The following is a 13,768-nucleotide window of genomic DNA, read 5'->3' on the forward strand; positions in this document are numbered from 1 at the left end:
GCACAACATGACACAATTTTGAATCGTGTTCAAGTGAAATATTTTTATTAGGCTACTGAATCTTTTTGCTCAGGACTAATGTTGCAGACTCAGCGTGCCCTCACTATAAGTGTAAAATTTCAGTGATGAAAGTTTGACACAACAGGTGGAAGACCAGCAAGTTTGTATACAGGTATTCCTTCCTTGTGGTACTGCCTTCAGTCAGCACATAGGAGTCAGGATGGAGGATGGTGTCATTTATGGTCAGCAAACAAGAAAGCTTTAGATGGCCATGTAAAATCTGGAGCTAGGGATACAATACTTAATAATCACAAGTTACTACAATTGCAAAAATTATTACAATAAAAATGACTTTACTATTACAATTACTAGTATGAAATATGAAGTGTGTCGATACAATTATCTAAAGAAACTCACCCAAAAAGGCTAATTGAATACTTGGGCATAAATGAATGGGACAAATCCTTTTCATTTCGGATCTGTATCCAAATAAATACATATTCTTATGTTGAAATCTTGTAGTGGGGTTCATTTTTACATCTAAACAAACCAAATATTAAAAACGTTTAAATACAAAGTAAAAAAAAATGCACAGCCTAAAAATGACAAACTTTTCAATAACATTCACGCAAAACAATTCTCATTCAATGTTAAATATTACTCTCTGGTGGTCATAAAAGGGTACTGCATCTAAAAACACGACACTGGCATTTATGGCTGCACATGCACGACATACATATCACTGAACAATATTGGTTACCTCCACAAAAGGTCAGAAAACAAAGTTTTAAATGTAAAACCTGGTGCGTCTAATCGAAATACATTCAGATCAGATTATGATTTGCACTATACAAAGTGTGCTAAGTCAAATGAGACAAAAGTAAGACAAAGTTTAAGAAAGTTACATTAAGGTGTAAATGGTTGCAAAAACACGATTTCTGATGCAGTTTATGCATATCATTTACTATGTAGGACATACAGAACATACCATACAATAATAATATGATTTTAATCACTTTTATAGCGGAGCTGCTATTTGCCCAACCTACCCACAGCAGGAAGAGCGACTGCTTACCCACAATGCAAGTACTACAGCATAGGATGCATACTAAATAAAAGAACCAAAGAATGTAGGATTTAACATTTAATACATGATTTGACTAAATCCGTTACACTGGGACACCAACACACCAGTGGTACCCCTTCTCCCTTCCACAGCCCTGATCACCACATCCCTCCCACACTCACTCACTCTCACACACACACACACACACACACACACACACACACACACACACACACACACACACACACACACACACACACAGACAGAGACACAGACACAGACAGACACGCGCACGCGCACGCACACGCACACGCACACGCACACGCACACGCACACACACACACACACAGACACACACGCCTGCCCTCTGAGTGAGTGTTACACAGGAGGTTGAGGATGTGGGCGCTGAGGCACCCCTTGTGTTACTGCTAGAGAAGACCTGATAGAGAAAGAGAAAAAAGAGAAAGATGCAGAGATAAAAGGATGAAGGATACAGAAATCCATATGGAATTATTGCTGTTTATAGAATGCAAACACCGTTTAAGACTCCAAAAAATGATTGCCTGCTTCGACTGCACTAACTTAGTTGTAGAGTCATACTCCATTAGCATGTTTGACCTTACCTGAATGGTGACTCGGGTAGGTATTGGGTGTAAGAGAAGGCAGAAGCTGTCTCACTCGGTTTAACAACCTGTGGAGTGCACACAACAACAACAACAACAACAACAACAATCCTTATCAGCACCCACACTGAAATTCCTTGATTTAGAAAAGTACACAAACACCTGCATTATAAAAAACTATAACAACTCAGCATTCAGGAAATTCAGTTTAACTGTGACACTAGTATGAAAGAGTCTGTGACTGTCAGTGCACCCCTCTCCCTATCTTGGTGAATAAGACTGCTCCCAAGAGAGAAAGAAGTTCAGAAAGTGAAGAAGGATGATACAAAAAAACGAATCCCCCATAACGGGTCCTCATGTTTCTGTGTGCTACTCACTTCATTGTTAACCGCGCTCCTCTGGGTTTCTTCCCAGTCAGTGGGGAGTTGGTTGCTGGCCTGGGGTTCTCTGTCCAAGCAAAAGAGAAAATGCACAGCCACACATGTTTACACAGGAAAGGATTCATCTCCCACAGCGATTACTAAAAGCAAACATGGACAGCTATGGTCTACTATAAAGTGTATAGTAGATCATTCTAAGAAAACTCGTATATAACAAGAGTTATAAGAGGAGAAGCCAGGTAGAGCTGATTTGCATATTCATAGCTTCACAAATACTAAATGAGGCAAAGGACTAGAGTTACATCCAAGCCATCTTAATCACATGAAGGGATGTTTTCATGAAAAAAAAATCGAAATATGTAAGTTTGAGGAACAGAAGTGAGTTTTTAGGGGTTTAATTAGCCAGGAGAGGGAGCCATAGAGTCAGTTTGGAGTATTAAAGGCAGTTTATTTGAACATGCTTTATAACCTGTACCATTCAATTCCACAAGCATATTATGAGATTTACTTGTTTGCTGTTCTGTTCTTGTCCCACATACTCACCGGTTGTCCTGTGGAGATCTCTTCCTGCACAAGTGCTGTTGTAGTTCATTCCTCTTGTAGTACACAATCAAACCAAGGCACAGCAGAGGCAGAACCAAGCAATATAACACTAAAAGGCCCTCTCTTGAAGTGATGTCTAACGAAAGAAAGGTAAAAGTCCAAACAAAGATGACAACATACAACCTTAACTGATATAACCTGACTTGGTATTAACAATAGTACTTGATCCAGTGTCTGGTAAACCTGGGTGTTGAACTTCTGATCAAAATGCAGCTGAAGGAGGCTACAGAGACTCCCCGACTACCAAGTCTCACCATTGTACGCGGGGCCACTGTCTATGCTGCCTCCATAGCCCTCTTCCTCGCAGAAAGGAGGGGCCCAGCCGTAATCACAATGGCAGTTCTTATTGCTGTTGCACACCTGCAACATGAACGCACACACACACACACACACACACACACACACACACACACACACACATAAGATGACTCCAATCAATGTACAAATATCTGGTATTTAGTCTAGATTATTGAATAAGCGTCCAAGAATGTAGGTTTATATGGTTGTCTTAGTTGGATTACTGTATGCATCGTCAGAAATATTGTGACGTAACACGAACACTTTTGCCAATTAAATGATGAACAGACACCTATGAGCTACAGTTATGAAATGTATATGTTTTATAATGTGTTGGACCATGATCTCCCTGCCATGAGAAGATGTGACTCAGAGCCTCTGTAAGGTACTCAGTGACAGCTTCCCATGACACTGTCCATTTTCCCACTGTGTTCAAACAAATGTGAAATATTTCCATCATCCAAATTAGAAGAGCACAGTGTCAGTTAGTTCTCCGAGTCATAATTTCCACATCACACTGTAAGCATCAGGATTTATTCACTTGCATAGCCTGATCATTTGTAATTGTCTACTGTTTTGAACATGAAATAAATCTCAAACAGGGAGAAAAAGAGGACATACCCAAGGAGCAAGAGTGCTGGAGACAATGACGCAGAAATAGAGATTTCAGAGAGAGGAGAGAGAGTTAAAGACGGACAAGGAGAGACTGGACGCATGACTGTGTGGAACAGGGGAGGAAGGAGGCTGTAACCTAACAACTTCATCCTACCCCGTGGCCATGGCATTGTTTCTCTGCATCACAGTCGTAGTTGAGCATCGACACATTTCTGCACCGGTAATCTATGCACACCTGAGGAGAGGACCCAGATACATACATATACATCATGACAAAGAATAGAGCAATATCATTTAAAAACAACGTGAAATAATGTATTTATACACGATTCATCATTTAAAATACAAGTTGGGTGGTTGTGCAAGTAGCTTAGAGTGTGAGTTCCATGCATTTATTTGAGTGCATGAGAATGAATCTGTGTGTGTGTGTGTGTGTGTGTGTGTGTGTGTGTGTGTGTGTGTATTCCATCTCGACCACTGACAGACATGCACACACACAGGCAGGCAGAGGAGACGCTCCTCTCTTACCTGGTTCTCTCCACACTTTGTGCCATCATTGACCATAATTGGATCGGGCACGTCTAGCCCCAGCCTTAAATCCACGCCCCAGCATGTGTGGCTGCCAAAGGATGTCGAGGAGATGTCAGGCTCAATGCCAAAAACTTTCCTGGAGCGGACATTCTCACACTGCAGCTTCCCACACATGGCATTCCTGAAAAAGCACATACACATGTCAACACACACATATCAGCACCCATCTTACATATTAGGCTGGAAGTACAATAATTTTTGCTGATTACCTTAAAACCCATACAAGCAACACCAACACAAAGGCAAGCATATCTTTGAACTGAGTGTGTATATAATTTCAAACATCATATGTAAGGTTTAGTGCATGCTATACTCTTAAATGTATGTGTGCCATGAGTATTTGCATTAGTGTGTGAATAAAGGTTATCCTATATTTGCGTATTCTAACCTTTTCTCACACTTGACAATATTGTAGCCACAGTTTCCAAAGCGGTCACCTTTAGAGTTTAACAACTCAAAGCACTCATCCGCTGCAGACTTTGCCTCTGCAAAAGCACATATTAGAAAGAGCACACACCTGTCCACACATAAGTCATGCAAAAGCATGAAACACTAACATGTGTCATGCACCCAAACGGTGTATAGTAACCACAGGGTGACATTAATGAAGCATGAAGTATACACTTTTTTTTTATCTGACTCTGAAGACAGTGGCTACTTATTTTTGGTTGCACTCTGTGCTATAAGGGCTTTTAGTGAATTTGTTTCCCTTGAAGGCGTGCTGAATGGGTGAGACTTACGGGAGCCAAACAAGGTCTGGCATTGGCTGTCGTGGTGTCGGCATTTGCCATTGTAGCAATATGATTGGCTGTTCCTGCAGAGATGGCCGTTCTGCAAAAAGACATCAGCCTGACAGACAGGAGACGAGCCGTTGCAGTACTCAGGTAGGTCACACTCGTCTGACTGGCTGCGGCACTCGTAACCACTGGCCAGGAACTGAAAGAGATGGAGAGGGAGACAAATGTATAATGAACCTGCTAAATGTTCAGAGAATAAATGAAAAATGTAATTAAAGGTGTAAGAGCATAATTAGCTTTTACATTTTAGACAGTTTTTAGCCATATCATTAGTGAGAGGTTACTTACTTTACAGTTCCTGCAGCATTCACCATAGGCACACTGAGCCCAGGACTTCAGCTTACAGGTTTTTGGCTCACAGCACGGGTCCTTCTCACACTCCTGAGGGGACGGGACAGGAGAGAGAGAATCTTGAATAAAAAGCTCTTGAGTAAAGGGCAAGTTTTGAAGAATACGTTATCTATCACTAACCTTTAGGACAAGATGAACTCTCATCAATCGTACACTTTGCATTATGAATAAGCAGATGATCTACCTTTCTTTGTGTCGTTAGTAATACTTTGTAGCAACTAAACTAAAGGTAAAAAAAGATGTGAGCCAGCTAAACCTGTGCAGACTTTAGATTCCTTGAAAAATGGGATTGTTTACCTGTGCTGAGATGAAAGGTTCTACTTAAAAATGTGTTTTCTGTTTTCCTCCTGACCTTTTGGCCCATAATGCCCTTGACCAGGGTGATAGTGCTTTGGCTCAAACTACACTGACAAAGATTTTTCAATGAAAGTCATACATAACAAAATATTCATTCATATACAGCTCAAGAATGTACTTACACAAAGATATTGGTATTTAGTCACTCACTGACATGCATGCACACCCACTCACTGACATACACACACACACACACACACACACACACACACACACACACACACACACACACACACACACACACACACACACACACACACACACACACACACACACACACACACACACACACACACACATACAGTACACACACACACACACACACCTCCTCTGAGCCACAGTCACACTCCTCGCCCGGGTCCAGCAGCTTATTGCCACAGGCGGGCTTGCTGAAGGCCTTGTGTGGCTTTGGCATATTGAGCAGACAGTTATGTTGCATCTGCTGAACCATCATCTCAAAGTCATCAGAACTGCAGCTACTGAAGCTAGTGGACCGACTGCAAAGAAAGAAATGGAGATAGAGTGAAAAAGAGGTATGAAACAGTAGACTGGTTGGTATTTAGGACGCGCATGTAGTTGCTCACTATCTATAACAAATCATATCTTTCCCTAACATTAATACACATGTACAGTATGGCATGTACACATATCTACATAGATTTGGTCTTGCTGGGCCAGGTGTGACTGGGCGCTTCATGGCAAGACTACACGTCCTTGGCCAGGTTTGTGAATGTTTGGTTATGAACTACTGTACAATCAGCCATTAACAAGGCTGGCTCTTCGTCTAAAACCTCCCTTCAATCAAAAGCACCATAGTCCTTAACACCTTTCTATCTAAATGAATAATTCCATTGTTAACATTACTACCAGTAGTTAGCTAATACTGAACTTTCATCTCTGACTTCACCATGTGTCCAACATTTTTCTGTAATGTTTTAGAACTAAAGTCTAGTCTCATCATATACAAAATAAGCACACAAAATGCAGGAACATTCTGGAAAAATGTACATACATTCCTCTTGTATACTGTGCACTTACTGTGTGTATACTCAGTCACACACACTTACTCAGAAGTAGAGTTCATGATGCAAGTCTTGCCTGGACAGCGGCAGTTCCGATGAGACAAATGTCTCATGCCTAGATTGTGTCCCAGCCCATGGGATACCACAAAGGCTAAGTAGGCCACATCGTTTTTTAAGAACTTGGAAGAAAACAGAAATGATCTCATCAACAAAATCCACCTCAAGTGGTGCAATGTTGTAAACATTTATTTTATTTTAGGTATGCCTTCTAATACACTGAATCTATGTTGAAGCAGTGAATCTGCATATCTTTGAAGGAAACATTCTTTATTGTATGTTCAGCTATGAAAATGATTTAAACACACATTATTCTTTCACAAGAGAGTTTAAAGTTGAGGTTAAGGTATATGACAGATGCTTTTACAAAGCAATATACAACAGCAACATTTGAAAATGTAGAACATTAAAGAAAAATTAAATGTAATGATATTCTGTACCCTCTGCAACCATAATGAAATTGTCATTAACATCCCTATTCCTGTATTTCATGTAACACAAGAGCCTTTCATTCTCAACATTGGGGGAGTAAAACTCCAGAGTATGGAGGGAAGAATATTGTTTGACGGACAGAAAAGTATTGTCACATTACCATGTTTACTCCACCACCAATGTCAGGGGAACAAACGCCATTCAAATATGCTGCCTGTTTTGACCTGAGAAATTTTTTGCTTCAGGGATGAGGAACATGAGGAAAGCAGGATGAGTGTGGAGAAAAGAGAAAGGAGGGAATATGCAGAGAGAGACAAAAATGAATTCATATAATCTGTTGACAGTAAACACTCTATGATATTTGTATGCTAAGTAAAACATTTAACAAACAAACACACACATACATGCACACACAGAAATACATACATGATGAGTTGTGCGCTGTCATGGGGTTGCCGTGGCAGCAGATACTGCTTCCTCCAGTTAACAAAGCGGTGTAGAATTTGCTGATTAGTTCCATCCAGACTGATGGGGTTCCCTGCGGTCCAGATCTCCAGCCCAACCAACACCACACGGATGTTCAGCTGCGCATACATCTACAGAGATGGGGGAGAGGAGGAGGAGGTGGAAAAACAATGAGAAAGAATAAAACAAAAGAGATCATTAGAGAGAATGTACATATAGTTGATGCTGCACACAAGCATACATTTGAAGGTTGTCTGGGGAGAGGGGAATTATTAGCAAAGTCAGTCACTCGCATTTATTCACACACTCAAAGTACACAGTACATTTCATGACTTACACTGTCAATGTGGTTGCTCAGCTGAATCATCTGCTCTTGGACAGCTCTAGCATCTCTTTTGCTGAAGTTAAACTGGAGAAAGGACAGGCAGGAAGCAAAGCAAAACTGAGGCGAGGAGAGAAGGTATAAAGCTTTTTTCTCACTTCATTAAACTACAGGAATATTTCCCATCAGTTGACAGCAGAAATGTTTCAAACTGAATCCTGTCTATACCCTATCACCTGTCAGCCAAAGCCATTGGGCTTTCCCCTATGCCTACTGTTGCATTGTACAAACTGCCTACTGACCAACGCACAGTAAAACCGCAATATTGTTATTGTTTCATTTTAAGGAATCTATTTCCAATTTTGTGACAGTGGTATGGTTAACCAGTTTGGGTGTTTCAAATAAGCGCAGACTTTCAAGGTTTTTTGAGAGAGAAATGTTCTTGGAAAAACCTGGTCTCCGTCAAGTGATTAACAAAGATGATTGACATGCTATGTGTGGTGCAGAGTATAATAGCGGGTTGTGAGAGAGAAACTGAACAGTGCTGGTGATGAGGGGAGTGATAGGGTGGTGTAGGTGGTGATTACTCACTCTCTCTACATCCACCACCAGCATCAGCTCCACATAGTGGGTCTGCTGCATTATGGCCCTCTTGCTCTAGGAGAAAGAACACACAAACACACACACACACACACACACACACACACATACATTACACATGTGAGCTCATACACAACCAGAGAAATACACAGACAGCACGTTACACATAGAAACAGATACACAACCAAGGGTTGAGCCCACTCAGTGTAGTATTGCTCTGTACTCTCTCACTCTCTCTCTCTCTCTCTCTCTCTCACACACACACACACACACATACATATTACAGTAAATAGATTATGCACATTAATGGTGCATATACGTTGATGTTTATATGCACACACACACACACAGACACACACACACACACACACACACACACACACTTGTGTTGACAGACACACTCACCCTGTGTAAATGCTTAAGAGGTTGCTTAACAAAGTCATTGCGGGTGTGCTCTACAGTCTGGTCGTCATGGCGATGAGCGTGAGTGGTTCCGTAGCTGAGAAGTTCCGTCTCCTCATCCTCCAAGCGGTACACCACATGCTCAAAGTCAGAGGAACCGTCCAGAGGCTCGATCCCAAATGTAGAATTCCCAATAACTAACCGCCCGCTAAATAGGTACACACATAGTTAGGAGATCTCTTCATTCAGACAATATTTTCACACTTACTCCAAAATTCAATGATTTAGCATTTAAAGATAGATTGACTGGAAATTCTATTTTACTTGAGTCCGGAACAGAGGCTGAGAGAAGCAGACGACCCCTCCATGTCCTTCACATAGCCCCTGTAGTAGCAGTGATTCTGACCAGGAGGAGAAAAGGAGAGAGCATTTTTTGCTACTGTCAGCATATTGCATCTTTCTCTGTTATACATGACAACTTCAGGAACCGTTCCTTTACATTACACCCCAAAAAGTGCATATATCAAAGTCTGAGCAGGATCCACTGTTGCATAAAGAACCACAGTCAGAAATTCTTCTAAACCCATGTTATATACTATATCCTCTTTCCAAAGCATTTAGCAATGGTACATCAGCTCATTATCAGTTCACAATCTCACACATCCTTTTTTCTAGAAGATTCTGACACCATTTATCTGCCCCCATCAACACCAGGTCAGACTCAGAGGGACACCTTTAGAAACTTCTTCTTACCTGCATGTTTGGTCTCTGGGTGATGAGAGAGCCATTTTTGTGATATGTGAATACTGTGAAATCTTCAGGAAGCAGCAACCTGTCAACAGAATGTGTCCAGATTTAAACACACACACATCCTTCCACCTATTTAAACAGCTCAATGTTGCTAGTTCTAGAAACCTTACACACTATTTCTTAGTTTGTGTGTTTAGCCCAGAGGTGGAAAATCTCCATGATGTGTTTTTTTTATAAAGAGTTATGACATACACATTTATCAGTTTCACCATCACCATTCATCATACATACACACACAAATATTCCTCGTCAAGCTAATTTTACCAAGACACAAATCTCTGACTCAGGTTAGGAGTGATGACACTGTCCTCCTCTCCACGTTTTGCAACATGTTCCCCTTTTTAAATCTGTTCACACCTCTTTTCACAGACAGGATTTCCATCACATCATGGTAAGCTGTCATGACAGCAAACAGCAGAAGTGTTGAAGATAAAATAGATAAAATGATGATGCCTCTTTGCAACATGGATGCCTAACACCAGCAAAAATGAAATGCAAAGACAATAAGCAAATGTCAAGCAAGGTGGAGGGAAATCTTATTAGACTGATCCCAGATCACCTGTAGTGGCATAAAAGATAACAAGCTCATCTGAATATCTGCCTTGCACATCCATGATGCAAAGAGGCATCAGTGTTCTGAGCTCACACTGGGTGGCCATGGCTACAGTTTAGTCAGGGCCACAGTTTCCACAATCACAGGGGATAGTATTCACAGATACTCATGGATGAGAGTGTTTCGTACCAAAGAACAGTTTCACAGTTAGCTCAGATTGACAAACACATGACTGAGGTTAAGTAAAACAACCCCTAGTTATGGTTAATGTTGCATTTTCAAAGTGTTTGGGAAGTGCCCCTGTCTTTTTTAACTTGCCAGAGACACAACCTGCACTGAATATAGTGTTGCAGCAGATGGAGCGGGAATCAGGCTTCTTTTTGGTGTCTTGCCATTTATTGACAAAACACAACATTCGGTTGTGCTGATACAGAATGTTAGAGTCACTAGAGGGGTCTAATCTTTACTTGAAACTAGATAAGGGTGGACAAATATGCTAATACACAGGGAATCACACACAGGCAGTCACACATATCAAAATGAGGACAAACATTACACGCTAACATTAACACAACAAGGAAGACACGATCTACATCTATTCTAAATTCGAACATTAAACGCAAAATTAAACACGAACCATTCTAACTCAGACATGCACAACATTATGGGGTGAACTATTGCTCACACAATAATTGTGGAAGCGCACCATCCCCTAGCATGCTACAGTATAATGGACTGAACAGAGGATGCATGGGGAAAGGGACAAATACTTACGTATTCCTCTCTAGGACCAGGATGTGCTCTTTTCCTTGGGTTTGAATAGCATAAAAGACCTTTTGAAAAAGTTAAAGGTTTTCAGTAGACAATCACTGAACAAGCATTGTTATGTAGACACAAAATGTGATGGAAGTAAAGTGTGTTTAGGTTAATGTGCACTGACCTTTACCACAATTAGTACAATCAGTGAGAGAACACTGAACGCCGAGAACCAATATCTATAGGACCATGAGTGACTGAGAGACTGAACACACCATATCGAAAGGATTTCCTAGTGATTTGATTTTTACCTGCCCTGTGTCTTGGCCATCCAGGTCTCTCCTCTGTCTTGTTATGCGTTTGGGTACAGTCACCTCATAAGCAGAGAAGTGGGAGGTTTGCTGGGAAGCTGATTCTACAGATAGAGTGATGATGTGACAAGAGGATCTTTGTAAATGTTGAGCTTCACCTTAAATGGCTTAATGACCTGAGCATTTAGATGTGTTACATTCTACCCTATATCAGAACAGAAAAGTATTATGCACTTTTTAAGGAATTGGCATTGCACTTCATCACATATCTGTGGAGAATATTTCAGTTACTGAGGATACAGACACAGCCTAAATGAGAGGGACACACTCACATATGGTGTCAGGCATACACAGATGTTTCACCACAGCACTTTCAGTGACATCATAACATCTCAGCATGACAATGAAGACAATCCATAATTAAAAATAGTCTGGTTCCCATCACAAGAATCATCATTCTATTTATCTTCTCCGTGTCCTGTCTCCTACACATTGTCAATTGTTTTTCCTGCAGTTTTCTCTTCCCTAGTTAACAGATTGCTCATCATCAATAAGAAAAAGTGTGTGGGTGCTTGGCCATTCATGGAACTGATGCTGGGTGTTTGGTTTGTGACTCAATAACCAGTGAGGCCAACTCATGCATGCTTGGTGTTTGGGAAGTGACCCAACAACTGACTTAACTCCGTTACCAAAATTAACTGAATCTGCAAAACTCCCACGTGCGTGGCTCACTTCCTTGATGGAGCCCTCTTATATAATGATGTTAATCTGGTCATGGAAACTACCATCACACATTTCCAAGAATGCATTTTGTCAGCAGAGCACATTTTAGATGGCAATGATTGAGGCCCTTATTGCTCAACAAATACCATGAAAATATATGATTCTTTGTTTCAGCTCACCAGAGAGAAGAGTTTCCACTGCATTGATACAACATTGCTGTTACAGAGATTTGTGCACAAGCGTGACAACTAGTAGCCTTTCACCATTCAATATTGATTGTTGATTTCATTTCAAGCAAATAACACCCAAACAATGCACTACGCTGTCCAACTTGCTAATGTTTTTTTGTTGTTGTTTTTTTTTCATCTACTGCTGTGTCATTTGCATGTGGGTCAACTATGAACATGCTATGCAAAACAACAGCCATACTTTACACTTAAGTACACTACAACAGTACTACTTAAGTGCTACATTTTCACAGGAATAAAGCTGCCATAAATAGGGCAGAAAAATGGCTGAGTGTAAGTCACTGAGAAAAGTGGCATAAAAGACCTTTCAAAAAAGAATTGCATACATGAAATACTGAAATTCTAGACTGGGTTAGTTCTCTACAAAGTGTTCTACAATAAAATTAAATAAAAACTCAGTCTTTCCAATTTTGTCAAGCAATTTCACAAAAAATAAATACAGATTGAATACAAAAAGACAAGGTATTTTATGCCACTTTCCTCAGTGAGTTACACTCAGCTATTTTTTATATTTCACTTTAATAATAAGGGTATTGTATTAGAATAATGCACTTACCTCCATTGCACTTGCTGGGTTCACAGAGTAAAGCTGACATGAGGATGACATAGAAGAGCCACTGAGATAATCTTCTGCCTGTGTTTGTTAAGTTTAGAGAATGAGACATTTTCTAAAATGCAGAGCTGCTCTTTTGGTTATCACTCAGATGTATAGAAACACTGCACGTAGTAGCGTATTTGGTCAATCTTGAAATAGTCAAATGTAATCTTGCTATTGGCTAGAGTAAAGGAAGTTCAAATCGTCCTGGAAAAAAAACTAAAGGCGGAGCTGATTTTGCAAGGGGGTTGACATCAGTATCAGATGTGCCGATTCAGGGAATTTGATTAGGGAAGTGCTGATTTTAACACTGGTTTTACGACTCTTTTGACTCAAGTTGTTAGGCATTGCACTGACAGCAGCAGCAGTCATCAAGGCTGTGAGCTAGAGCTCATTTACCCAGATATCATATATTCTGAGCTAGAGCTCTTTGACCCAGAGTTCTAGAGCTCATATATTCTGAGCTAGAGCTCATTGACCCAGAGTTCTAGAGCTCATATAGTCTGAGCTGGAGCTCATTTTCTCTGCTTCATTGAGACTTATATTAATAATTAATCGTCCTTTGAATGAGTGTAGGGTTAGTCTGGCCATTGTGTGTGAAACTAAATTAGAGTATACATTACAACTACTTACAGGGTAAGTACAAGACAAAAACAAAGAGTAGCTGACACATCAGTGAGAGTACCCTGATTAAGTTACTGAAATGGTAAAAAGACAGCTGGGTCTTCAGCAAATAAACTATTATCTGAGTCAAATTTCTGGTGCTTTTGTTGTTCAACTGAACTACCCGGT

General features: G+C 40.5%; 1 protein-coding gene across 2 annotated transcripts; it reads right to left on the minus strand.

Moving 5' to 3' along the window:
- Positions 1–1,413: 1,413 nt before the first annotated feature.
- LOC105889907 (disintegrin and metalloproteinase domain-containing protein 9-like) lies at positions 1,414–13,239 on the minus strand. Of its 2 annotated transcripts, XM_031570343.2 has the most exons (22): positions 12,938–13,237; positions 11,411–11,514; positions 11,118–11,176; positions 9,734–9,812; positions 9,305–9,381; positions 8,984–9,188; positions 8,570–8,635; positions 7,994–8,065; positions 7,618–7,787; positions 7,352–7,430; positions 6,748–6,881; positions 6,006–6,177; positions 5,261–5,353; positions 4,916–5,111; positions 4,564–4,660; positions 4,113–4,296; positions 3,739–3,819; positions 2,927–3,032; positions 2,613–2,748; positions 2,067–2,136; positions 1,690–1,757; positions 1,414–1,505 (listed from the first exon to the last, which is right to left on the minus strand). In XM_031570343.2, exons 1-22 carry the CDS (start codon positions 13,044–13,046, stop codon positions 1,445–1,447), a joined length of 2,418 nt encoding a protein of 805 aa, XP_031426203.1. In that variant the 5' UTR covers positions 13,047–13,237; the 3' UTR covers positions 1,414–1,444. The 2 variants fall into 2 exon arrangements, with proteins under 2 accessions (XP_031426203.1, XP_031426204.1); XM_031570344.2 differs by lacking the exon at positions 7,994–8,065 and having other exon boundaries at positions 12,938–13,239.
- Between the last annotated feature and the right edge of the window lie 529 nt (positions 13,240–13,768).

The sequence above is a fragment of the Clupea harengus genome, chromosome 7 (genome assembly GCF_900700415.2).
Source record: "Clupea harengus chromosome 7, Ch_v2.0.2, whole genome shotgun sequence".
Lineage (NCBI taxonomy): Eukaryota > Metazoa > Chordata > Actinopteri > Clupeiformes > Clupeidae > Clupea > Clupea harengus.

What these genes read in the sequence shown, in the direction of transcription:
- LOC105889907 (XM_031570343.2), bottom strand. Translation starts at nt 13,046, where the DNA reads ATGTCTCATTCTCTAAACTTAACAAACACAGGCAGAAGATTATCTCAG. An exon ending in ATGGCCAAGACACAGGGCAG is followed by an intron (nt 11,177 to 11,410) that starts GTAAAAATCAAA and finishes CTTTTTCAAAAG; the next exon opens with GTCTTTTATGCTATTCAAAC. An exon ending in CTCTTAAGCATTTACACAGG is followed by an intron (nt 8,636 to 8,983) that starts GTGAGTGTGTCT and finishes TCTTTCTCCTAG; the next exon opens with AGCAAGAGGGCCATAATGCA.